This window comes from Coptis chinensis, chromosome 8 (assembly GCF_015680905.1).
Source record: "Coptis chinensis isolate HL-2020 chromosome 8, ASM1568090v1, whole genome shotgun sequence".
NCBI lineage: Eukaryota > Viridiplantae > Streptophyta > Magnoliopsida > Ranunculales > Ranunculaceae > Coptis > Coptis chinensis.
The window spans coordinates 26,494,676-26,521,149 of NC_141463.1; the positions used below are offsets into that span (position 1 = coordinate 26,494,676).

At 36.1% G+C, this 26,474-nt stretch overlaps 1 protein-coding gene and 3 pseudogenes across 7 annotated transcripts; all 4 read right to left on the minus strand.

Annotated features, from left to right (window-relative positions):
• Positions 1-311: 311 nt before the first annotated feature.
• Positions 312-5,700, minus strand: LOC147480795 (senescence-specific cysteine protease SAG39-like; annotated as a pseudogene). Its single transcript, XR_015205690.1, has 3 exons — positions 5,235-5,700; positions 4,841-5,102; positions 312-801 (listed from the first exon to the last, which is right to left on the minus strand). The product of XR_015205690.1 is annotated as a senescence-specific cysteine protease SAG39-like (transcript).
• Positions 5,701-12,283: 6,583 nt separating this feature from the next.
• LOC147480796 (senescence-specific cysteine protease SAG39-like) lies at positions 12,284-13,746 on the minus strand (annotated as a pseudogene). The gene is made up of 2 exons (XR_015204027.1): positions 13,226-13,746; positions 12,284-13,079 (listed from the first exon to the last, which is right to left on the minus strand). The product of XR_015204027.1 is annotated as a senescence-specific cysteine protease SAG39-like (transcript).
• Positions 13,747-13,895: 149 nt separating this feature from the next.
• Positions 13,896-22,390, minus strand: LOC147480797 (pentatricopeptide repeat-containing protein At3g62890 pseudogene; annotated as a pseudogene). Of its 4 annotated transcripts, none has more exons than XR_015204024.1 (5): positions 18,768-22,390; positions 17,618-18,036; positions 16,968-17,138; positions 15,475-15,624; positions 13,896-15,110 (listed from the first exon to the last, which is right to left on the minus strand). The product of XR_015204024.1 is annotated as a pentatricopeptide repeat-containing protein At3g62890 pseudogene, transcript variant X2 (transcript). The 4 variants fall into 4 exon arrangements; XR_015204025.1 differs by having other exon boundaries at positions 15,475-15,619; positions 17,618-18,048; XR_015204026.1 differs by having other exon boundaries at positions 13,896-15,100; positions 17,618-18,048.
• A 343-nt stretch (positions 22,391-22,733) lies between these two features.
• On the minus strand, positions 22,734-24,183 carry LOC147480798 (senescence-specific cysteine protease SAG39-like). Its single transcript, XM_086576559.1, has 2 exons — positions 23,695-24,183; positions 22,734-23,530 (listed from the first exon to the last, which is right to left on the minus strand). Exons 1-2 carry the CDS (start codon positions 24,122-24,124, stop codon positions 22,938-22,940), a joined length of 1,023 nt encoding a protein of 340 aa, XP_086432685.1. The 5' UTR covers positions 24,125-24,183; the 3' UTR covers positions 22,734-22,937.
• Between the last annotated feature and the right edge of the window lie 2,291 nt (positions 24,184-26,474).

Below are 26,474 nucleotides of genomic sequence, written 5' to 3' on the forward strand. Positions count from 1 at the left end.
CTTTCTCATTAATTTTCTCTTAAAAATAGAGCTAAAGTCAACATATTTTACTCTCTATCATTAATTCTCTCTGCATATATACAAAGGATTTTACTCTCTATCCTTATTTTATTTTCTATCCAAAGGATTTTATTTTTTACTCTATTTTAAAATTAGGATACTTCTACATATAGAGAGAGTAAAATAAGGATAGAGAGTAAAATCCTTTGTATATATGCAGAGAGAATTAATGATAGAGAGTAAAATATGTTGACTTTAGCTCTACTTTTAAAGGGATAGGGAGCTATTGGACTCAGCCTAAAGCCGAGAACAAAAAAGAAAGTGCATTTCCATTTCGGTAGTACTTTGGGTGGTGATTAAACCAATTTACATACACAAACATCTTTTAATTTACACACACCTTAAATTACACATAAAAAGCAAGATACATATAGTTACAATTTAAGCATAGAGGAACGAAGGTATTCTTTTTAGGCAGTTGGGTAGGACGCCATCATGGCAATACCGCAGATACCGTCTGCAGCACCAATATCACATTGCATTCTTATGTATCCATTCTCACCCTATGAAGTCCCCCAAGAGTTCTTCACCAACCAATATTTGGTACCATCGCTAGTTGTTCCATAACCAACTGTTGTGACACCATGGTCCAATTGGGTACCACACTCTCCTTTGAATACACCACTTGAGTAGAACTGGAAGTCTGATCCACTGGCATCAATGGCTACGGCAATAGGTTGGTTTGCAACTGCCTTTAACAGAGCTTTCTCATCGTTGGCTGGCACATCTTCATGACCAGTTGTCACACCCCAAATTTTCAGAAAATTAAAAATAGAGAATTATTCACACCCTATTCTATCTTCTGAAAATCCAGGATGAAACAAAACCCTAATAACCCATTATCAACCACGATATTAAAATATGTTATCAAATTAAAACCAAACGAACAACTCTTAATATACAAATTCAAGAATTTACTAAACCACTCTATTACATCTGTTTCAAATCAAGACTTTATACTTCATAAAACTTATACCAATAAAACTCCAAGAGCGAATCACAATCAAGCGTCTTCATCCCCTACATTCCACCATCTATGTTCCCAATAACACACCCACGTTGCAAACAAAGCAAACATGGGTCAGCAAATTGAATTTGCTGGTATGAGTAGACTAACAACAAAATATATATAATAATCTTTCAAATTAATAAATATAACATTACCAACCATTTCAACTTGGAAGACAATATAGTTCCGTTTTTCAAAACGGCGTGTAGTTTCTTCCCAAGTAAGATTTCAATCCCAATATACATTTCCAAGATAACTCACAATAGATATACCACTTATTACATAAACATATGATAACTTAATTAAATATTGGTTTGATACACATTACCTTTAAGCCAGCACGACGTCTCAGGGTAGGATATTTACGTCTCTGCATAAAAGATTAACAGATCCTACCCTCCTGCAAAAACAGAGTTAGACAGCACTATAAAAGGATTTATCTCAGCTAGTCAAATTTTCATTCATAATCAAACCTCATTTAAGACATTAAAGTCTAATTAATACAACATAGTTCGTCTCGCATATTCGGGGAATACTACTTATCGTACCACCTATATCAAGGGCAGTCATTCACATGACATCATTACGTCATAAAATTTCTAAGTACATAACTATATATCTCAGACTATTACAAGTCATTAATGCTTTCATAATAACATATCATTTTAGAGTCATTCCACAATCACAGAAAAGATCACAAGCATTCAATAATATTATTCCCAGTCACACTTCACATCCATAAACCTCATACAAACTACCTATATATTTCTTTGTAAGAAAGTATATACATCATAATACATAAATATTCATAGGCACTAACTCACTCATACGAAAAATCAATATTTCACTTTGCTTATTAATTATCTTGTTGACTCATTTATAAACAGACTCAACCCAACCTTTAGTTCCTACTCCACGATTTGCACTCCACACATTTGCCAAATCACACATACACGTGTGACTCTCTCCCACCGAGTATCACTATATCACAGCCATCTCTGGGCTTTCCATACACATAATCACAGCCTCTTTGGCCATAAAATCTTAAGTCATTCATGGCACATTCAATGAATACCTTGGGTCATTCCCGCCACACTCAAGGAATACCCATCATAACACTAACGGGTCATTCATGGCACATTTAATGAATGCCCTGAGTCATTCCCGCCACATTCAAGGAATACCCAAACCTACATTCCTGTACATTCAAGGAATACGACCAACCCGCAAGGCGAATGTCTTAGTTCCTCTCTAGGGCAGTCCAAACTATTGGGTCATTCATGACACATTCAATGAATACCCATCTATTACATGACATCACAAGTCATAATATCTCATTACCAAATCCTGAGGCGTGGAGAGTTCTAAAGATGTGGGCGACACATTAAAACATTATTAGCACTTATAATTATACTAGCATTACTCATGTCGAAACATACCACACATGCAGAGAGTCATTTTCGCGCGTCAAGGCAAATCAAGCACTTAAATATCATTGAATGTAAACAGACTTGTAATCAAACAAATACAATTTACATAACCACACTCATATACACAATATTGTAAACAAATAGTTCATTAGCCCAAATTCAAGTCCACACACGCTAATGTCCAAAACAGATCCACATATATTAGAGTCTATATTCATATATAACTTCCATTTCACACATATATATTTATGTAGTCTCAAATCAACAGTAATTTCTAACACAATTATATAGTTATCACACAAACTAATATATATATTATAGATGTAGTGTAGTGTAGTGGCTGCACTTTTGCTCAAAGCTGCCTACATATCCAAATCTTTCAAGATTGGAATCAAGCCTTCGTAGTTCTTACCAGCCACATAGTCAATGCTATAATTTTTCTACATTCATCCAAATGACATGTAACTTAATTATTTAGAAACTAGGGTATGTAGACATACTTTTTCATGTAGAACTCGAAGTCCCAACTTCAGCCCATCTAGAAGAAAACTTAAGTTGAAAACGGTAAAAATCCTAATATTCACCAAACTAGACTTCTGACGGACTATCTTCCGAATACACAACTCTCTCCATAGGTATCTAAACGCATCGAGGCTTTTTGGGTTGAAAAGCTGACACACAAAACTTACTTTATTATGTTTTATAAAAATACCCAATCTCATTCTAAACGTTCGGTAACTAAGCTCGAACACAGTGCGCAAAAACTGATTTCTGATGCACTGTTTTCTGCCAGTCAAACTTCCAAACACCATAATTAATTCCACGGGCCTTGGAATGCGATGAGGCCAATTGGAATAGAAAGAAGACTTCCAAATCTTATTTTTTTATGTTTTATAAAAATTCTAACTCTCACCCTAACTATTTTAAAACTGGACTTGAACAAAGTGCGCAGAAACTGATTTCTGACGCACTGTTTTCTGTCAACCAAACTTCCAGACCTTATATCTATCACCACAGACCTCGGAATTCGACGAGGCCAATTGGGTTGGAAAGCAGACACATAAAACTTATTTTTTCATGTTTTGGCGAAAGTTTGAATCTGACCCTAACTATGTGAAAACTCGATTCCAAACCAGACACAGACCGGATTTCTGAAATCAGAAAATTCTGGCATGCCAACTTCCGAACACCGTAACCATATCCACAAACCTCGGAATGCAACGAGGTCGATTGGGTTGGAAAGAAGACTTCCAGAACTTACTTTTTTGTGTTTTAAAATAAAACTAGTTCAAAATCTAACTAAACCAAAATTTAGCTCGAAAACAGACCAGTGCTAAGACATCTAAGGCACGCCAAGACTATATCCGGGCAAGGAATAGGTGAAAGGAAATAGGTAGAAGGGATATTTCTAAACTGAGATTCATGCCAAACATCTGTGTCCAATCCCCCAGAGGATGATAAACCCAAAATGGAACTAGGTGCTTCAGAAAATGTTGGGAGAGGCATTAAAAGAGAAACTACTTATATTTACTTGTCTACGCCTTGCACTCTTTCACGAACTTGTTTACAATCCAATATAGAAACTCATGTAACAAGTTAATACTGTTATCTAACAACCAAGTTACTAAGCATAGTATATAATCATATCATGAGGCTAATCAAGTTCACTATTAAGTCCATGACTTACTATCAGCTAATAAATTATCTCTGTTTAATATAAATGTGTGGAGATAACTACAGTCTATAAATATTTTTACACCAACCCACACACACAAAAACCAGGACAGAAACCAGGATATGACTAACTGCTTTAACTCAATTAGACATCGCAGACCAAGCAAACAGGCACACACACGAAACAAATTTACTTGGCTCTAGAAGTTTGAGAGGCAAATATTTAATGCACTAAAGAAAACAATTAATAAATCAAAAAAAAAAAAAAAAAAAAGGTTTAGACTAGTCACTGATATCACAAAACTTGAGATTGTATCTACTAGAGAAAACTGGAAAAACCGTCGCGCCAATATTCCTTAGCTTATTCATTCTTCCTCCAACTTTTATCTCTGTCTCTCTCACTCAAGCACTCTCCTGCAGTAAACACTCCTTATCTTTTTTTTTTTTTCTTGTACGTCTCTCTCTGTTTTTCTCTTGTATTTCAAAAACCAGAAAAATACCAAAAAAAAGGGAGAGTTCCGTTGTAACCAAACCCCTCTAACTCTCCTACATTTTTATCTTATCTTATTTTATTTTTATTTTATTTTTCTTTTTAATATTATTATTACTTTTTAAATCCTAATAAATAGGGAAAAATAAAGAAAATAAACGGGGTGTTATACCAGTGATATTGGCTGCATGGGAGGCTTCCTTCTTCTTATCGCAAGTTCCATCAATAGCTTTGTATGGGTAGGTACCTTCAGTAGCGAGACCATGATTTTGTACAATGAAATCAAAGGCGTCATCCATGAGACCTCCTTCACAGCCTTGATCCTCACCGTTTATGTCGCAATCAACGAGCTCTTGCTCAGACAAAGATATCAACTTACCAGTTGAGAGTTGGGTTATACCTTCCATAGAAGCTACTGTAGAGAATGCCCAACAACTTCCTGCAGTTTTGTGTATTATTTTGACAACAAAAAATTGTTAGCAAACAACTAGATGGTGATGTCTATTTAATAGCCAAAAGCAACTATATTAGTCTATGCTAGATGGAACTGCTGTAACATTTTCGTATTTACCGCATTGGCCTGGTCCTTGGTAGGTGTAACAGCTCCTTTCTTTCTCCAATCCATGCTAGATGGAACTACTGCAGCATTTTCGTACCTGAAAGATGTCCCCGACTTTCGTTCAGGGGGACTTCTTGTATCCATTTCGAGATGCTACAAACTCCTCATTGGTTTGGTCAGCAAAGCCATTGACACTTAGCACGTAGGTTCGATCACCAACTTTGTTAAAAGTATCAATGTACTCGACGTTGGTTTTGAATATCTGGAAGCACATCTCTTTCTCAACAGTGTCCTTGTAGACTCGTCCATAATTGGTCATCCATTGCTCATGCCTATCTTCCATAGATAGTTCTTGGAGGTTACGCGAAGTAGCTTGAGGTGAATAGATAGCCAAAATGATCAACGCCAAACTCATGCATTGCCATTTGAGTGAAGAAGCCATGACTACTAGCTATTGGGGTGTTTGAGAGTTGTAGACTTGTAGGATTGAAGTAATTGAATGAGTATGCACATTCCTGGTCCTTGTTTATATAGACGAATTTTAGATATTTGTTGTTAACTTTGATTCAAAAAAGATACTTTCACAACTGAGTGCCGGGGGAACCACAGGTGATTTGAATTGAATTGAAAATAGACAATTTAGAACATAAATAATTGTGCTGTAATATACAAAACTATACAATAGTCATTAGTGTGTATAAATATTAAGTGACTTATTGACATAGAATATTCTTACTAGTTTTGTCTTATTTTGCCAATCAACCTATTGGCATGGGTAGATCAGTAGATGTATTAGTACGGTCTCCTGAAACTCATAATTTGTTTTATACTATGCATGGAATGGAAAATATGGGGACGGATGGGCTTTCTTCTGTCTCTGTCACTTTTTCTGCAAGGAGACGTTCTTTGTTATTAACTAGATTTTGCCCGTGCCACACGGCATTTCCCCCCAAGCCCAACTGAAACCTACCCATTAGAAATTCGACTAAAAAAGTCCAGCTGCATTTATTGACTTCAATAATGATACAACATTCTTGATCCACACTATTAAACGACTCACACTTTATAAACATTTAGATTCGCTATGTCACAAACACAGTGAAACCTGAGAAAATTTTTGGACCATTGGGGCCTGCAGCCCCCATAGCACCCTTCTTTGTCATATAGAATTGGTAAATGTACGTAGTCTACTGTTGCAGGTTGTTATTAGCATGAATTTTTTAGTACAAAACTAGCAATAACAATTGATTGGTAAAACCACTATTGATGAATCTACGGTTCAGCGAATCCCAAAACAAGTCAAGACAATGTTAGAACAACAAGTCAACTTCTCAAATTGTTCTCCCTAACAACATAGAGAAGCAAACATAAAAACCAAGGCCCAAAATATCGAATTCGGTGAATATTTCGGTGTATCAAAAAACCGATATATATTGGAGATATTTTTTTTTGTTGACTAGTTAAAATTTTGTTTTGTATGTCGATATATCGAAAATATCGTCGATTATATTGGAAATATTATCAATATATCGGTCAAAATCAACAATATTTGGTCAAAATCAACAATTTATATCGTATATATCGGAAATTCTAATATATATCGGAGAAAAAAGAGTTCAATATTCGATAGATATATATCAAATATATCGATATCGGTGTACAAAAAAAAATGATATATATCGATGATATATTGGATATATCGGCGATATTTTGGGCCTTGATCAAAACCCTTAACAATAAACAGGGACAGACAAAAGGTCTGTTTGCAAAGCACATAATCCACATTTCAATATATCACAAACCGCCGTAATGAACATTCCAACCGAAATTCAGTTATTATTGGATAACACCGCCCGTCCAACTTTATAAGTAACACTAGCAAATAGCACGTATTATGCACTTGAACAAAAAATATTTAGAATACAGAGGGGCCCATAGTTAGAGAGAGAAAAAATATAGTTTCTCTCTCTTTTTATATTTTTTAATTATTTTATTTTAGTGGAGTCTAGAAAAGAGATAAAAAAACCAAAAATAACAAAAAATAAAATAAAAAATAATGTGTGGACACTATTATGTTTGGCCTACCATTTTTATCTTTAAGACTTAAACATTCAAATATTTATCATTATGCCATCGGTTTTGGTTTTTTTTTAAGTCTTTGAAAATCAGATAATTACTATTTTGCCTCTGTAACGGATAAAAATGACACTAAAACACTATTCTTTCTACCCATATTTTTCTAATATAGTAAGATATGCATCAAGGCGTATCTTATCTGTTCCACAGTAAGGATCCTGGATCCCCCATCACTCTGGGTAACAAAAACGGGCTTCTCTACGTTTAGTCCCAAAACACGACTTGCAAGATTTTCTAAACTCGGGTTCCGAAACTTGGATAACAGGAGGGAGGAGGAGTAACTCGCAGGTGCTAAGTTATACACTTCAACAATACTAGAGCAGTCAAGCTTATTTTGATCTTTAAGCCAACTAGCCGTACCATTAGCACCGACTCCAATAAAGAGAATGTTTGGGTCGATCAGAAAATCCCGAAGGGTCTGCGGAATGTTGTCCAAGTGGCATAATTGAATAACGAGACACTTCCTGTTCACACAAAACTGCAAGACTTCATATTTAAACGAATAAGAACTTTCTTTGCAATCTAATCCAACAATGATGCGAGTTCCATTATTGTGCGAGCAGGAATAGATTTGAGACAACCAATCCTCCATGACTGCAGCACTGTTTGTCACTGTTGTCTCAATTACGTCCTCCCGAAAGTAAATAACGTGGTTGGGGGTATGGACAATATTAGAAGTGTTAGTTCTTTGCACCAACGACATCTCTATCTGTGTTCGAGTATTCTTAGGGTGTTAAGTTCTCTACTGTCACTTTACGTTTCAGTTAAAGCCTATTTATATGCCTAAATACTCCCTAGGAAATCTAGGTTTGCATGAACTAGTTGGTAGTTGGGACTGAAAGCTTCACTATTTTCAAGTCCAGAATTGAAGTGGAGTTTCAACGGTCAAGCCAAGATTAAACCAGAAAATTGGGTACACAGACAGACGCAAATTTCTTAAGTTTAGAGGAAATAGCAAACTTTTTTTTTTGTTTTTCCTCCATAAAAAACTGAAATTTGACTTATTTTTACAATTTTGACCTCTTTTATTAGTACCAACTAAAGAAGCCAACTACCAACAAAAAAAACTAGGAACTAAATCAGTTACCAAAATAGTAGTGGGTTAATCAAAATAACTAAAATTCATCCGAAATCTAAAAAATTACAATTAAAAGTGAGATGAATTTCTGGAGAGACCAAAACAATGTGGAAAACATCAACTTCAAAAACGGAAAAAATGTATGTTGATTACAACTAATTTCAATACAGCTTTAACAATTTAAAATGCATCTCTGATAATTTTAAATAGCATGTTTAAACTTTGTTTGATGTAATTCAAATTGTGAAATTGTGAAAGGACAAATGATTTTTTTTTTATAAGACAATTGTATTATTTGATTGCAGTACATTTTGGAGCAATACACACGCACCTTTGCCTGATGAGTGGCCTCGATTGACACACATACCTACAACTTGTGCATATTAGATTTTCGTATTATTTATTTGTGGAAGAAATTGGCAGTTACAAATGAAAGGGTAAAAAGGAGAAATAAGAAATTTTAAAAACAGTTAATACACCCAAAAAGTGACATGTTGTTAAAATTGGAGTAGAATCAAAAGATAATATTGGTCTTTCTCTAGACAGAAAACACACTAAAGAAAGTGTCTAGAGCCCAATTTCTAGAAGATTAAACAAGATGATAGTCCCTATAAATTGGAAACTGAAGCAGGAAATAACACAACATTAACTTGAATCCAATTGAGTATGTGTGTAGATGTGCTATCTAGATTGTGCTAGGAACAATTTTGTACCATTTACACATTGGTAAACTTCATAAACAAAATTTATGAGGTGTTAGGGCATTAAGGTAGAAATCCTGCAAAAATATTGTTATCATGAATGATGTCTGGGCTTAGAAGAGCATGTCATTTGTTCTTAACTAGGGTATGCCCGTGCTGCGACATTACCCCGACAACTCATCGCGCCTTCGTCGCAAGGTGTACACGCATCTTAGGCGTAAAATATTCGGCACAAGACCAGCGAAACAACTCAATTTATAAATACAGCCACAAGGCCATTCCAATTACCCATTATCTATAAGCCCAAATCAATTGGAGGCGCTAACAGTTTATGGGCTAGCCCAACAATTTATAAGTCCAGCTGCAATTGTTGACTTTTGGTTGATTTTTGGATAGATCCCATAGTATTGATTACACTTAACAAAATTACACAAACTCTCCAAACACTTGGATCTGCCATGTCACAACTTAGAAAAGACAATGGCAACCATTGGATGGAGTCTCTGTGGGCTCCACACCATTGCTTTTTATTAGATAGATTATCTTTTTCTTATTTAATCAATTGTTACACCAACTTGAACTGTGCCAATGACATGCAACACAAACTACTTTTGAATGAAATATACTCGTGCACATCTTACACATGCTTAAGCATATATGGTTTAAGATTGTTCCATACTAAGCCTAGTCATATTCAGAGCACATATGGCTTAAGATTGATCTCTATTGCTGGTGGAAGCAATTCAATCAGCACTTTTTCTTGTGTTTTTGATGACTTTAGCAGCTTCTGATAATAGGTCGATAGCAGCAAGAATAACGAAAACAAAAAAGTTATAGAACTAGTAGTCATGCAATCAATTGAGTATGTACGACTAGCGTAAGTCAAGGTCCTTCTAGTCTGTGGCTCCCATGCTCTACTCCTCTGTTTTCTGGTGTACAATATCTCCAAACAAGAAATAAGCCAAAAGGCCCTAATTCCAGTTTTTATCACTGATAAAACCAGCCGGATTTACAAATCATTGGTTAGGACAAGTTAGACGTCATAATCATTATAAAACTGGTTTTTGGTTTTTAATCATTCGAAAGGACAAGTCTATGTTGACTTGACTTTTTTTTTTAATATCCAATTATACCCTTCTATGTTTCGTAGTATAAGTCATCATTCATTTGAACTAGAAACAAAAAAATTGGAAAAACCATCGAGTGAAGCAAAAAGGAAACACAAGATCAATCGTTTTCGATTGAAGATTAAAGCTGAATCTAGAGATTCTATATTTCATTTGATTCGATTTGAAGGTTTGTCTCAACTTTATTATTCAAATCGAAATTGATTCGATTCGATGTTTGTTTTGATTCATTTTATTTGTTTGTTGAATTAGAAGGTTTTTTTACTGTTTGTTTTTGTTAACTATTTTATTAATATATGTTTATTTTGATTTGATTCGATTTTTTTTTTGTTCGATTCATTATGGATCTAACTTTTTGAGTATGCACTAACAACTATGCATACCACATTTTTTTAATGATGTGGTTAGTTGATTTTGCAGTGCTATGGATTTTAGTGTGCTACCACCAAATGTCAAGAGGGGTCCTGGTAGACCATGTTTTAAGAGAATTGAGAATACGGGTGCAATGCGCAACAAGCGTCATACGTGCCGAAAATGTCATTCGACGGACCACCACAATCGCAAGACTTGCACTGGGAAAAAGAATGCAGACCAAAAGAATGAGGGGCAATGGAATGAGGGGGAAAGGAGTGAGGCATTCTGATGTTGCAATTATTTTTTTCCAATGTCAGTAAACATAGAGGAAGTTGCACATACATTCAAGTAAACATACATGATTCTCTATTGGATATTCTATCAGAATTCAATAAAAGTTTAGTTTAGTTTGTTGGTTCCATTTTTTTGTTTACGTATCTATCCTGGAATTTCATCTCCTATCAGTCCACATTATTTTTGTATGTGAGAGGGTATGCGTAGTTTTCAGTGCACACTTGAAGGGGTATGCACGGACTTTGGTGCATACCCTCTTTTGGGTGTGCACTGACAGTTTTTGCCTTTTGGTGGTGGTAGTTCATCAACAAAAACTAATTGTCAGCTACCACAATACATACACACAACCATCTCAAATTTGCATTGAAGCAAATCCATAAGGAGAGACAAGTAGTGTGGTTGAAACATTACCAGTTAATTCAGAAACAATGTATCCTACACTGACATGGTATGCACCAGAGATTTTTGTTTGTTTGTTTTGTACAAAACCACAGCATGTAAACTTGGTTAATGCACAATTAATACTTATACTATATTTAATTGCATGAATTAAATTCATTAAAAGAAAAATATATAATGTAAACCAAAGATTGTAACATTCATTAAAAAAGTACTTGTTTTCAACTTAAATTCATTATCCAACAAAAACATACATCAGTGGCACTTGAAAGTTGCAACTAACAATTTCATCCATTCGGCCAACATACATTTCCACAATCAAATTCCTGTGTGATGTTTGGTATGCACTGATGTCTGTGCATATCTCGCATACCAAGAAGTAGTATGCACTGACACTTGTGCATACCATTTTCTTTGTGATGTTTGGTATGCACTGACGTTTGTGCATACCTTGCATTCCAAGAGGTAGTATGCAATGACACTTGTGCATAACATTTTCTTTGTGATGTTTGGTATGCATTGATGTTTTTGTGCATACTAAGGTAGATACTTAAGGTGGTATGCACCGACACCTGTGCATACTGGGGTCTTATTGTCTTTTTCGGACAAAAGTCAACTATTGTCCTTGAGAGTGTTTTTGAAATGCGGGTGGGTTTTTTGGTTCATTATTTCGGAATTTTGTTCTTTTTAGTTTTGTCCCCATCTCTAAAACCCCAAGCCTATTGTGGTACCATAGACAAATTCTTCCTAGGCATCAACCTTTTCGAAAATTATCTTAGTCGCCATATTTCACGAACTATGAGGGCACGAAAGTCTCCGAATGTGGAAGGGAAGGTTCAAGATGTATCTTAATACTGGCAATCTTGCGCAATTCCATTCCTTAAACCACGATGAGATTCTTTCCTTATTCTTTAAGCCGAAACGGACTTATAACAGTTGAACTCAATTTTTTTCCGAAAGTGCATTTTGAAGAGTATTTAAAAGAAAGCGCCCATTTGCATTTCGGTAAAAGCGCACCCAGTAGTCCAGTACAATGAACTTTAGGTAATGAAGCCAATTTACATGCACAAACATTTTTAACATACACACATCTTAATTACTTTAAAAGCAAGAAACAGTAGTTACAGTGTAAGCATAAAGGACTAATCACAGACACTGAATTTGCTTTATATACTTCAGGTTTTCTTACTAGGCAGTTGGGTAGGATGCCATCATGGCAATACCGCAGATACCCTCTTCAGCGCCAATGCCACGTTGCATTCTTATGTATCCATTCTCACCCCAAAAAGTCCCCCAAGAGTTCTTCACCAACCAGTACTTGGTACCATCGCTAGCAGTTCCATGACCTACTGCGGTGACACCATGGTCCAATTGAGTGCCACACTCTCCTGTGAATACACCACTTGAGTAGAACTGGAAGGCTGATCCACTGGCATCAATAGCCACGGCAATAGGTTGGTTCGCAACTGCCTTTAACAGAGTGTTCTCGTCATTGGCAGGCACATCTTCATGACCAGTGATATTGGCTGCATGGGAAGCTTCCTTCTTCTTATCACACGTTCCATCAATAGCTTTGTATGGGTAGGTACCTTCAGTAGCGAGACCATGATTTTGTACAATGAAATCAAAGGCGTCATCCATGAGTCCTCCTTCACAGCCTTGATCCTCACCATTGACAGCTCTTGCTCAGACAGCGAAATCAATGTACCTGTTGTGAGTTGGGTTATACCTTCCATAGAAGCTACAGTAGAGAATGCCCAACAACTTCCTGCATTTTTGTGAATTTTCACATCCAAAAGAAAATTATTAGCAAACAGCAAAATGGTGGTGTTTTTTTTAAAAACCTGAGTATGCCAAAAACCAAGAGCGACTCATATTAGTATATTGTTTGTTATAAGTGTACGTTTCACTTACCACATTGGCCTTGGTCCTTGATAAGTGTAACAGCTCCTTTCTTTCTCCAATCCATACTAGATGGAACTGCTGCAGCATTTTCGTACCGGAAAGATGTCCCCGACTTTCGTTCAGGGGACTTCTTGTATCCAATTCGAGCTGCTATAAACTCTCCATTGGTTTGGTCAGCAAAGTCATTGACACTTAGCAGATAAGCTCGATCACCAACTTTATTAAAAGTATCAATGTACTCGACATTGGTTTTGAATATCTGGAAGCGCATCTCTTTCTCAACAGAGTCCTTGTAGACTCAGACCGTAATTGGTCATCCATTGCTCATGCCTATCTTCCATAGATAGTTCCTGGAGGTTACGTGACATAGCTTGAGGTGTATAAAGAGCCAAAACGACCAACGCCAAACTCATGCATTGCCATTTGAGTGAAGAAGCCATGACTACTAGGTATTAGCTATTGGAGGATCTGAAGTTCTGAACCTGTAGTTTTGAGAGTTCTAGGATTGAAGTAATTGAGTGAGTATGCACTTCCTAATCCTTGTTTATATAGACGCATTTCAGTTATCTGTTGTTTAACTGTGATACAATAATTATACTTTCACAATTGAGTGCCGTGGGAATCACAGGTGATTTGAAATATAAAGTACACAATTTAGTAGTTAAAAATTTGTACGCTGATAGAAAGCTATACTAAAACACATACAATATTCGTGTTAGTTTTGTCTTATTTAGTAGCTATATTAGCAAGGTCTCCTGAATACTCCTAATATGTCTTTTGTACATATGGAAATGCAATTATAATGTGAACATATGAGCTTTCTTCTGTCTCTCTCACTTTTTTCTTCGAGGACGCGCTAGTCTTATTAATTAATTTATTTAGTGTCTTTGGAAGAGGTTGGGAATAAAAGGAAGTACTGCAGTAGACTGTTACGAGATTTTGTTTCGGGCAAGGACAGAACAGCTTGGACAGACATCCTAATATTCCTGAAAGTAGTCTTGTACTCGCATTTTGGTGCTCATTGAGATAACCCCGCAAAAAAATCTCATTGTTTTACTGCTCTGAGTGATATGTGTTTTTCATTCAATAAAGACTATCCATGTAGTATCACCGAAAAAATATAAAATATAAAATATAAGACATAAGAAAAAATTAAATAAATTTCGAGATTGTTGAGCAGTGAGAGAGATGAGAGTCAAAAATGCGTTCAAACACTCAGTACTCTCCAGTCTCCGAGATGAAACTGGTCTGTCTAGCGTCTACTAATACACTCCTATTTTCCCTAAGAACTCCATATTCTAGACTAATGCATTTCTCTTTCACTGCCTCAGATTCACGATCAACTGAAAAACTAATAAACACTGCTGAGAGGGGAAAAAAACTCTTCCAACGCCAATATCCCATGCTGAGCAAAATATTTGGGAAAACCAATTGGACCAAGTTCTTTAGGCTGTGTGCATAAGCATTTGCAGTGATTTCTTGGCATGGGTAAGTACTTCCATATATATGAAGTGTCTTCACACTGTCTTGGATACTAATACAGCAGAACATTTAGTTTTTCTTTTCTTTTTTTTTTTGCTTAAAGGTAACTGTATTGATTAAATAAACAAGTTACAAAGTTACAAAGTTACAAAGATGTTTGTATGCACAGCATAGCATTAGTAAATACCTTTCATTTTCAATACCTACACAACTAAAAGATGTTACCACATACACAGGACTACAGGAGAGTTCCTTTGCTAATACCTGGTTTTACAACTGAAATAATGCAAAAGTTGGGTGGAACAGCTTGCAAGAACTACTCCATAACTTTCCAGCAAGTTCCGTCATAAGAAAGTATGGAAGAAGTTATTGTCCTTCCTCTTCCGCCAAAGAAGTACTCTTCTGATATTTCCTGAAATGGAAGCGCATCAGCCTCCCAAATTTGTCTTTGTGCACAAGATTAAAAGCTTATACAAAATGGTATCTACAAAAGTTAAAATTGTGGAATATCAATATGAAATGTGACTTCACGGTCCCTTTACTGATGTGATATGGATGCCAAGCCCAGGAAGAAGAATCTATCTTGCAAAGAAAATGGACATCTCTCAAATCACACCATAATCAAGCAGGCAAACTAAACAGTGCCATCAGATGGCTGAGGACAACTTAAGTGGTGACTCTGTTTATAGATGGTATAAATATGGCCGCATTACTTATATAGGTCTCTTAATCTGACATTGAGTAATGAGTCGGTGCACAAAGAAAACCAAACTTACTGGATGAGCAAGAGATGCATCAATAATCGAGTTGACCCCATCTTCAGGAGACTGTAGTCCCAATACTTTCAGAACTGTAAAGCCAGAACCGAAAGATGTGAGGGCAATTCTTGCATGATGTTTGTTGCCACTGCTCCAGGATCAGCTGCACTGTACAGACAAGTCATATAAACCACAGTCTACCAAGTATATGAAACAGAAACCTATAGACAACCTAACTTCAGATGGCAAATGAAAAAATTAATAGTGTAACTTGCAGTAAGAATTGTTATCTACAATATAATCCATTTATCCTGATCAGTGGATGCAGCTGCATGCAAATTATGCACTAATCTTCAACAATCCCACAAGTTTGCTGTGAGATAAAACGTAGGAGGGAGCAATAAGCAGTTGGAACAACATAGATTGACTTTTGGATGTCAAAGTCAACAAAAATGGTGTTCTTTAAAAGATGGCTGTGGCCGATAATTAGACCATCCACCGAATAGGCCAGTATAGCCCATTGATTTGAGGGCTTCTGCACCATCCATCCACAGCTTTAATAAAAAACCACTCAGTTCTGGTTCAAAATGGTCCGGTTCTTTTTAGTACCCATTTCTAAATGGTTCTTAAAAATAGGAACCTTAACCATGATTTTTTTTTCGCAGTTCCGGTTCCGGTTAAACGGATACCCATTAACACCCCTACAGTCGTAGCTGAGCCCACCAAACGTCCAAACCAATAATAAATCGATAAAATGGTTTCAACAATAGAGAAACTCGCATCAGGTGGTTGTATGTATACCTGGTAACCAAAACTAAAATATCAAATTATATTCCCATGCTACATTGCTTCCATGTCAATCTATGAAGCACCGATACGTCCCTAAAGGTGAAGTATCCGTGTCCGATACGGATACACCCCGATACGCGTCCGATACGTGTTGGATACGCGATTTGGAGTATCCGATTTTATAATTAATTTTTTAATTTCTGACACGCGGGGGACAGTAATCTCACACATACAAGAATTATTTTTGGAACTTTAACAAAAAAAAAACAAGTGAAATAAAATCCAAGTTAAGAAGAGATGCAAGAGAAGAAAGATGAAGTGAATCCAAGTTATGGTTTGAATTGCCGCTTAATGTGTTTGAATTGGTCATTTTATGAAGTAGAATTGCCATTTTAATTTGAATTTGGTGAAAAATGCTCAATTATATAATATTTATATATATATTATTCAAACGTGTCCATGACGTATCCGTGTCCTATATTTTTGAAAAATGCCGTGTCCGCGTATCCGTGTCGTGTCGTATCCGTGTCATGTATCGGTATCCGTGCTTCCTAGATGTCAATAAGGCATGAGAAGTCCCAGATTTAAAATGAAAACTTCCAGAGTTCTAGTAGGTTTATAAAAAATGGACGTGCATATGCTAGAAAAAAATTTGCGGTAAACTCTGACGATGTTATAGACAAGAATAAGCAAGAGTCCTGAAATCTGAACAAAGTATTTACCTCGTATTTGCTTCTGGCTTGATACAGGTTAGCAGGACAGAGAACTTCAATTCGATCATGTTCTCCATTAACCATTTACTCAAGCTTTACAATAAGAGGCCCAATATCGTTTTTGAACTCTTGAGGCTCTTTCTTAGCTTCCTGATTGTGTTTCAAACTTTTGGACACAATCTGCAGGCACGCAAAAATTAATCATACATTAGGTGAACGGTGGCATACTCAATAGAGCAGTAGTGGTAAAACAATGTTTATGCAGGGTTGCAATGCAGTTTTTTATTGTTCAAGATGCATCACAGAATACTTTGTAGGGTTTTGACGTCTTTTTTATACAAATTGAGCTTAGCCCCAAAAGTAAGAGATAGTTGTAAGACCAAAAGCTTCCCAAGCACAGAAGTATAATACTTCAGTAAAACATGCATACAAATTTACAAAGTTAAAAACTGGTTCCTCTCATCAAATAACTATTTCATCAATCTGAATCTAGAAATTGTTAAGAGATCATGACATTGGTCTAAATATTGGGATAGGTAGAAGACGGCACATGGTGTGCTGCGAGGTGTACATAAGTCACATATACAAGTTCTTTCAATGAGTAAAGGACGAACCAATGGAACACCATATTCTAATCCATAAAAGATAAATGGATTTACCTTTCACTAGTCTCCAATATGACTCTGACTGAGAGAACTTGTGCAGATAATGGATATATCATATATAGAGCTTTCAGTTAAATCTGTATGAGGAGTTGCATCTCCATAGCTCTGCACTCCCAGGTATGACAAGATCTCCAATATGATAATCTGCTGACGTACATGTTCATATAATACTCCATGGACATTGTGTCTGCTTTACCAGGGGAGAAACCAGGACTTGTAAGATAGCTGTTTGCAAAGTGGCTCAACGTTTCCATGGAAGAGAATAATAAGCAGCTTATAAAGTTGAGCCTTTAATTTCTGCCCTCAAGACACACTTACAATCTTCCAAAGAACGTTCTCTAAGGAACTCACATCTCTAAACCCAAGTGAAGGATATGCATAATTTGTATGAAATTTGTTGTTGCTGTTAACATCTGATGATATCACTGCCACAGAGCAAGGAAAAAGTAAGTATCACCGAGGCAATCGATGGCAATCATCCGACTTGAACAAAGTCATAACAATATATAGAACATACAGGATTTTGAAGATGTCATCAAATGCTTGGGAAACCTAGTCAAAGTTTTGCATCATACGAAGCAGGGCCTATATCCAACAAAATTTTCTTCAAGAAACAAAGGATGTTGAAACTCAAGTTTGTCAAGGGAAAACTACCTACAAAATTTCATCTGAATATCATTCAGAGATTGTCAAGGATGTTAATCTAAAAAACTATTCAAGTAAAGTTGTCACAAGCAAGAAACTGCTGTCTGGACTAGTGTATACAACTCACTACAGCAACATAAAGCGATAATCACTATACGAATTTCTCTTTCTGCTCAACTTTTATTTATGGTTAAAAGAGCCTAACATGATATTGACACGTGTGATGACAGGAAGACGTAATGATTTATCTTCAGATGGCTCACTGGATCATATTGTTCTAAGAAGAGAAACTGATAACACCATTATATAGATCAATCAAATAAGCGGCAGGGAAAGTTACAAAAGCCACTTAGTATTTAAGACCCAATCTCACAAAAAGTTGAAGGTGGTATCAAAAATATTAATCTTAATAGGCAAAATTTTGATAAAAATCAACATACAAGCATTCCGTGGAGTTAATGTGAAATTCACTTTTCTAGTATACAAGGAAGTATTTGACCTCATTTTAGGACAGGACTGGCCAGGAAGACCCAGAAACATGAGTTGGAGGCTTGGTCATAAACCATTGTTGTCCAGACTATAAATTACAAAACCAACTGAAATTTGGCACCATTTAGTTACCAAAATCCCATACACGAACAAGAGCCATCCTTAAAGTGGTGAAATCGATGTCGATCTCTCACTATTATTTCCCGTCCATACGCTCTAGAGATAGCCATTGCTGCAGTATGGCAGTCTCCACAAATCCGCAAGTTCTTCATAATCCTAATTGGTGTTGGTGGGCTTGTGCTCATAATTCCAAATGCGATGGCTAGCTTCTCGCTGTGCCTGGAAAGACTTGTTTCCTTTTCTTCATCATTGATATCAAGGGAAACCTCATTTGTGTCCGGGGCATATCCTTTGTTTTTTATTCTCTGTGCCATCTCATCCAACATATTTTCAATCTCTTTCAACCGAGGGTGAGTGCTGTCTCCTGCCAGAAATTCATGAACAACACCATTGATTTCAATCAAGCTACAACCTGGAGTTTTCACGACTCCTTGGTGCTTCATTATATCTCTGATCTCTATAACCTCATCCCACCTTCCTTTTGATGCATATACATTGGATAAAAGTACATGAAACCCATCATTACCAGGTTGAACCTCAATAAGTTTCTTCCCAACCCTCTCCGCCATTTGGGTGTTTCCGTGTTTCTTACAAGCCCCAAGCAAGGCTCCCCAGGTGGCCACATCTGGTGGTATAGGCATACTTTCTATGAGTTCCTCTGCTTCTTTGAGTAAGCCTGCACGTCCAAGAAGATCAACCATGCAACCGTAATGCTTAACATTTGGCTCTAACTTGTGTACCCGGACCATGGCCTCGAAGAAACGCCACCCCTCATCAACTAAGCCCACATGTCGACAAGCTCCCAAAACTCCCATGAAGGTTATCCCATTAGGTGCTACACCACACCTCTTCATCTCAGAGAACTTGTCAAGAGATTCTTCAAATAATCCATTCACAGCTAATCCCAAAATGACTACATTCCAAGAAGAGACTCCCTTGTCTTCTAGACCCTGGAAGATCTCCAGTGCATTTTCTACACATCCGCATTTCATGTACATGTCAATAAGAGTCGTGCCTAGAATGGTATTAATCTTTAGGTTACTCTTCTTTATATATGCGTGAATCCATTTGCCTTGCTCTAAAGCTGCTAAGTGGGTGCAGGCTGAGATCACACTAACCAGCATTGTCTCATCAGGCCTAATTCCTTGAAGCTGCATCTCATGGAACAATGCCAAAGTCTCTGAGAAGTGGTCATGCTGGGCATAACCAGATATCATGGCACTCCAGGAGACAATATCCTTGGTGGGCATGGAGTTAAATAAGTTCCTAGCCTCTTCAATAGATCCACAGTTCAAATATCCCGAGATCATGGAATTGCAAGATATTTGATCTAGTAGATGGCTTGCATCAAACAATCTCCTCGCTGCTCTTATATTTCCACACCGCGAATACATATGAATCATTGCATTATGAAGATTAACATACGACTCAATTCCAATTCTCACACTAAGCCCATGAATCAACTCCCCTTCCTTCATAGCCAACAAGTTTGCACAAGCTGAAAGTACACTAACCACCACCACCTCATCCATTCCAACTCCCTCAACTCTCATCCGCCCAAATATCTCCAACGCATCATCAAACATTTCATTCTGCTCATAACAAGACAACATCGCAGTCCACGTCACCATATCCCTCCCCACCACACCATCAAACAACTTCCTAGCATCACTTACACGCCCCACCTTCCCAAACAAAGCAACCATCGAATTCGACGCAATAACATTCTTCTCCGGCATTTTCTCAAACACCGTCACCGCTCCCTCCACATCCCCAACCTGAACATACCCAGCAAGAATCGAATTCCACGACACAATATCCAAAACCACCGCCTCATCAAAAACTCTCCTCGCATCACTCAAACACCCACAAACACAATACATATTAATCAAAGTATTCACCACACAAACCTCTACCCCAAACCCAAACTTCAAAACATGACTATGTATCTCTCTCCCCTCAAACAAACTACAACAAGCTTGTATTAAAATAGGGTACGTATAATTATCGCATTCGACATTTTTTAGCAACATTAATTTATACAAGAAAATAGTCATTGCACCAAAATGGCTTTGCAAATAAGCTCTCATTATTGTATTATAAATAAACCCATTTGGGTTTTGAATGGAATCAAGAATGCAATGTGAGTAGTTTAAGTTAACGAAATGAGAGTCAGTTGAGTGTTTAAGTAAGCGACTTGCGGCGAAAGTATCGTGGATGTAACCTGAAATGATCATTTGTGAATGGATTTGTTTGAATTGTTTTATGGTTTTGCATTTTTTTAAGTGGGTTTCGAGGATTGGTAAATTTGTTGTTGTTGGGTTTGAGATTGTTTTTCGATTTAGTGATGATGATAGAATTTGAGGTTTTGCAAATTTCATATGGAGTGAGTCAGTAACGGTCTTAAATTTGAAGCGTGGCTTTTATATAGAGAATAAAATCTCGCTTTAGACCGATATTTCGAATTCCGGAGCTCATATAGCTATTTAGCGCCTAGTGGTCTGTCTCGCACTTGAAAATTATTTCATTCCTATGATATTGAAACAAAGCTTAACTTGAAGATGTATATATCAATAATAATCGTGCACAACTTTCAGTCCTTAAACAAAGATAAGATCAGTACATTATCAAAATAAAAGTGCATTTCCATTTCGGTAAAAGAGAACTAGTACTATATAGTATATATATTGTGTAATAGTAACAAAAAACAACTCAAAAAAGTATCAAACTTTATATCTTTTGACAGTTTGGAGACCAAATTGTTTGTTTTTTGCAATTTAGAACTTTTGTCAAATTTCTCTAACACTGTTTCTAATTTTTATTTTTATTTTTATTTTTTCGAAAAATAAAAAACATGCTAACCTGGTAACAATAGTCTTCCCCAAATTACAGTTTGGGTGATCGAAAAATAAACCCTAATTTGGTGATCGAAAAAAACAATGGCAGGTATAGTAAAGGAACACAAATCCTGGCTATTAGTCACCCTGATGATTCGTATGTGGTAATAGACTAATAGGATTCTTGAAGACACTGTTAAACAAAGTTTAATAATGCATGAGTACACCTCAAATGTCTATCCACCTGGTCAACAACTAGTGTGGGCTCTTTGTGGGATCACGAAAGGAAAGACAATAGTAGTGCAACAAGTTCATCGGCTAGAGGAGCATAAAATATTTCATGTTAGTCAATTACGAGTTACCACTTTACCTTCCATTTCAAATTACTCAGCGTACTCGATCATCAGCATACCCGTACAATTACCGATTACAATTATCCATTTCCACGTCTATTAAATCAAGTTGTATAAACTATTATTATTATTATTATTATTATTATTATTATTTTTTTTTTTTGTAATTGTCAAAATATGACAATCAAGCCTTCTCTTCAGATAATCCCAATGCTGTGACGCTGCAAAGTCACTTAGATAATCCCAACGCTGTGACGCTGCAAAGTCTTTGCAAACTGTATGCATATAAATTTACTACGAAAACCGCAAGTCTCGAAGATTAGAAGGGGCTGCAGCTTGCAGGAGTTTTTTTGGTTCAGCGAGACAAATAAATAAGTCAGGCTTATATAAGCTAATTTAGTTCTTCGGTTCTTCCTAAGCTTCTTACTACTTTAATTAAGAACTATAAAAATTGTAATTTGGGAAGACCTATTATTATCACATGAGAAGATGAGAAGTGTGTGCGTGTGAGCCACGTATATTTTTTATTTTTCGAAAAAAAAATATAAATTAATACAAATTAGAAATAGTTTTAGAGAAATTTGACAGAAATTCCTAAATTGCAAAAAGCAAACAATTTGGTCCCCAAAATGTCGAGAAAAAAAGTTTGGTCCCCAAACTGTCAAAAAGTGTAAAATTTGATACTTTTTATTCGTTTTTCGTAATACTTATGAAGGTTTTTACTTACATAAACATAGTTTGTTTATTTACACGGACACAATCACTTAAAAGGCAAAATACTGTACAGTAGTTAGTAGTTACAAATTAAAGTAAAACACAAAGGACAAATCACAGACACTGAATTTGATCCATATACTCTAGGATTTCTTACTAGGCAGTTGGGTAGGATGCCATCATCGCGATACCGCAGATACCCTCTGCAGCGCTAATATCACGTTGCATTCTTATGTATCCATTCTCACCCCAAGAAGTCCCCCAAGAGTTCTTCACCAACCAGTATTTGGTATCATCACTAGCGGTTCCATAACCAACAGCGGTGACACCATGGTCCAATTGGGTGCCACAATCTCCTGTGAATACACCACTTGAGTAGAACTGGAAGTCTGATCCACTGGCATCAATAGCTACGGCAATAGGTTGGTTTGCAACTGCCTTTAACAGAGCTTTCTCGTCGTTAGCTGGCACATCTTCATGACCAGTAATATTGACTGCATGGGAGGCTTCCTTCTTCTTATCGCATGTTCCATCAATAGCTTTGTATGGGTAGGTAACTTCAGTAGCGAGACCATGATTTTGTACAATGAAATCAAAGGCTTCATCCATGAGACCTCCTTCACATCCTTGATCCTCACCGTTTACGTCACAATCGACTAGTTCTTGCTCAGACAAAGATATCAATTTACCTGTTGAGAGTTGTGTTATACCTTCCATTGAAGCTACAGTAGAGAATGCCCAACAACTTCCTGTATTTTGACATCAAAAAATTGTTAGCAAACAACTAGAAGGTGATGTACTGTGTCTATTTAATAACGTAAGAATGCCAAAAAACCAGGAGCAACTAATAGATATAACAACTAGATAGTGATATCAATACCCAATAGCTTTTTATCAGTGTATGTTCACTTACCACATTGGCCTTGGTCCTTGATAGGTGTAACAGCTCCTTTCTTTCTCCAATCCATGCTAGATGGAACTGCTGTAACTTTTTCGTATCTGAACGTTGTCCCAGACATTCGTTCAGGGGAGTTTTTGTATCCATTTCGAGATGCTATAAATTCTTCATTGGTTTGGTCAGCAAAGCCATTGACACTTAGCACATAAGTTCGATCGCCGACCTTGTTAAAAGTATCAATGTACTCGACGTTGGTTTTGAATATCTGGAAGCGCATCTCTTTCTCATCAGAGTCCTTGTACACCCGTCCATAATTAGTCATCCATTGCTCATGCCTATCTTCTATAGATAGTTCTTGGAGGTTACGTGACATAGCTTGAGGTGTATAGAGAGCCAAAACGACCAATGCCAAACTCATGCATTGCCATTTGAGTGAAGAAGCCATGACTACTAGCTATTGGGGTGTAGTTTTGAGAGTTGTAGACTTGTAGGATTGAAGTAATTGACTGAGTATGCACGTTCCTAGTCCTTGTTTATATAGACGAATTTTAGTTATGTGTTGTTAACTTTGATACAAAAGTGAGACTTTCACAATTGAGTGCCGGGGGAACCACAGATGATGAAAATAGACAATTTAGTACTTATATATTGGTGTTGTAATATCAAAATTGTGCATTAGTGTGTATTACTAATATTCTTGTTAGTTTTGTCTTATTGAATGAACTTATTGGGTAGATATATTAGCAGGGTCTCCTGATACTCCTAATTTGTTTTCACTATATGCATGGAATGGAAATTTTACTGGGGACAGATGAGCTTTCTTAAGTCTCTCTTACTTTTTTCTTCAAGGAGACGCTCGTTGTTATTAATTGATAAATGTAGTTTGATGATTGACAATAGATGCCCAAGTTTTTGCAGTTCGATGACAAATTTGCTTTCCCTACGGAGTTCTGCATTGGAGTGTATAGCCAGTGAGGTTTGAAAGGGGCCAAAGTGTTTTAGTGTACACGTAGTCACAAACACATTAGAGCCACCAAAAGTCCCAATTGATTAGAAAACCAAAGAGCGCCAATAAATTATGATTTAAAATGCTACGTGAGCAATTGAGGTGGATAAAATGGGAATTTGTAGAAAATTTTAGAAATCGGCTGCCAAAGTGTCACGGATGTAACCTGAAATGGTCATTTGTGAATGGATTTCGTTGAATTGTTTGGAGTTTCGACATTTATGAAATTGGGTTTCTAGGATTAGTAAATGTATTGATGATTTCATGGTTCGCTTAAATCAGAGTTGCATTACTTATCCCAATAGTAATACACCTAAGCTCTTAATGTATTTTAGTCATGCAACTGAAATGTAGTGATCACTATTGTTACATACTAATTAAGCCCGATCATATTCAATTCAGCTGAAACATACTAATTATTCTATATATATCACTATTGTTTTTTTTTTTATCGTTTTAGCAGCTGAAACCTTTAGTTAATGGGTTGAAAACAGCAATATGAATGAAAACAAAAATGCTATTTATATATCTATCTATCTATATATACTAGTTTTCGAACTTGTTCAACGAACGGGAATCATTTTCATGAACTATTATGTGTCAAAAAGTTTTAACTATATATAGAATATTGTAGTGTTTCACATTTGGATGTCAACACTAATACTATAATATAGTATTAATAAAAAAAAATAGTTTAACAAACATAATTAATTTGATTTATGACAAAAAAATATGTAAAAACAGAGAGTGGTTGAGTATAGTAAATTATTATGAAAATTATTAGTAACTATGTAGAGCTATATATGAGGTATGAATATTATATTGGAGGTATGAATATTATATTGGCTTTAAAAAAAAATTGATGTGGACGGTTCTTTGTTTTCTCCAGTTCGATTGTGTAACTGTTTTCCACATGTTCTGCTTTATCATATATTTTCTCCGTTTGTGAAACATAAATAGTGTTTTGCAAAGTGAAAATAAATTCTTGTCGGTGTAAATTTACTGCTTTGCAAATAATACGTATTGTAAACACTTGTCTATGAGCTTTGAAATGGGCTATGTTATTTTGGTTAGGTCTTTGGTTATTTTCAATTTTTTTTTTCCGGTTTATTTTGTTTCTTTTATTTGTCATTGGAAGACGACGTGAACTGAGATTTAATTGTTTAAATACAAAAAAAGAGGAATTTATTATGTTTGAAGTTTGTTTCGGTGAAAGTGTAGAATTTTTTTTGTCATTATTCTTTACACCTTCAGCCACAAACCCATTTCCCCTAAACTTATAGTCCTCACTCTCTGCTCTTTTAGTTTCATATTCATTATAGTCTTACTTATCTACTATCGTAGACGCTATGGATGGGTAAGTTTTTTTAGTCAAATATTGTTTTAGTCCAATTTTTTAAGATACTTAAGAGACAAAATGGGTTGAGTTGTACATGTACATGTAATATTACTTTAGAAACTTTTGTTGCAAGTATTTATGATTTGCTATCATAAAGACACATAAATTGTGGACTATAATCAGATTGTATACTATACTCATATATAGTCTATACACCTTTCTTTTATACACATATGAGTATAGAGCTATATATTGTAACTATATACAACTTTTTGATGAGTTAAACCACATGGATATCATAGAGTGTATAATCCTAATGGCACCTATGTGGAGCCTATGTGGAGGTGGATTTTTACACTCTCCATTGGAGATGCCCTTATGTGCCAAAAAGTGTTAATTATAGAATATTGTAGTGTTTCAAAATTTGATGTCAACACTAATACTACAACA

Bases quoted from the DNA above. Each gene is read 5' to 3' on its own strand.
- LOC147480798 (XM_086576559.1), bottom strand. From the start codon at position 24,124: ATGGCTTCTTCACTCAAATGGCAATGCATGAGTTTGGCATTGGTCGTT. The intron at 23,531-23,694 runs GTAAGTGAACAT...GTCAAAATACAG, and splicing joins CAAGGACCAAGGCCAATGTG to GAAGTTGTTGGGCATTCTCT.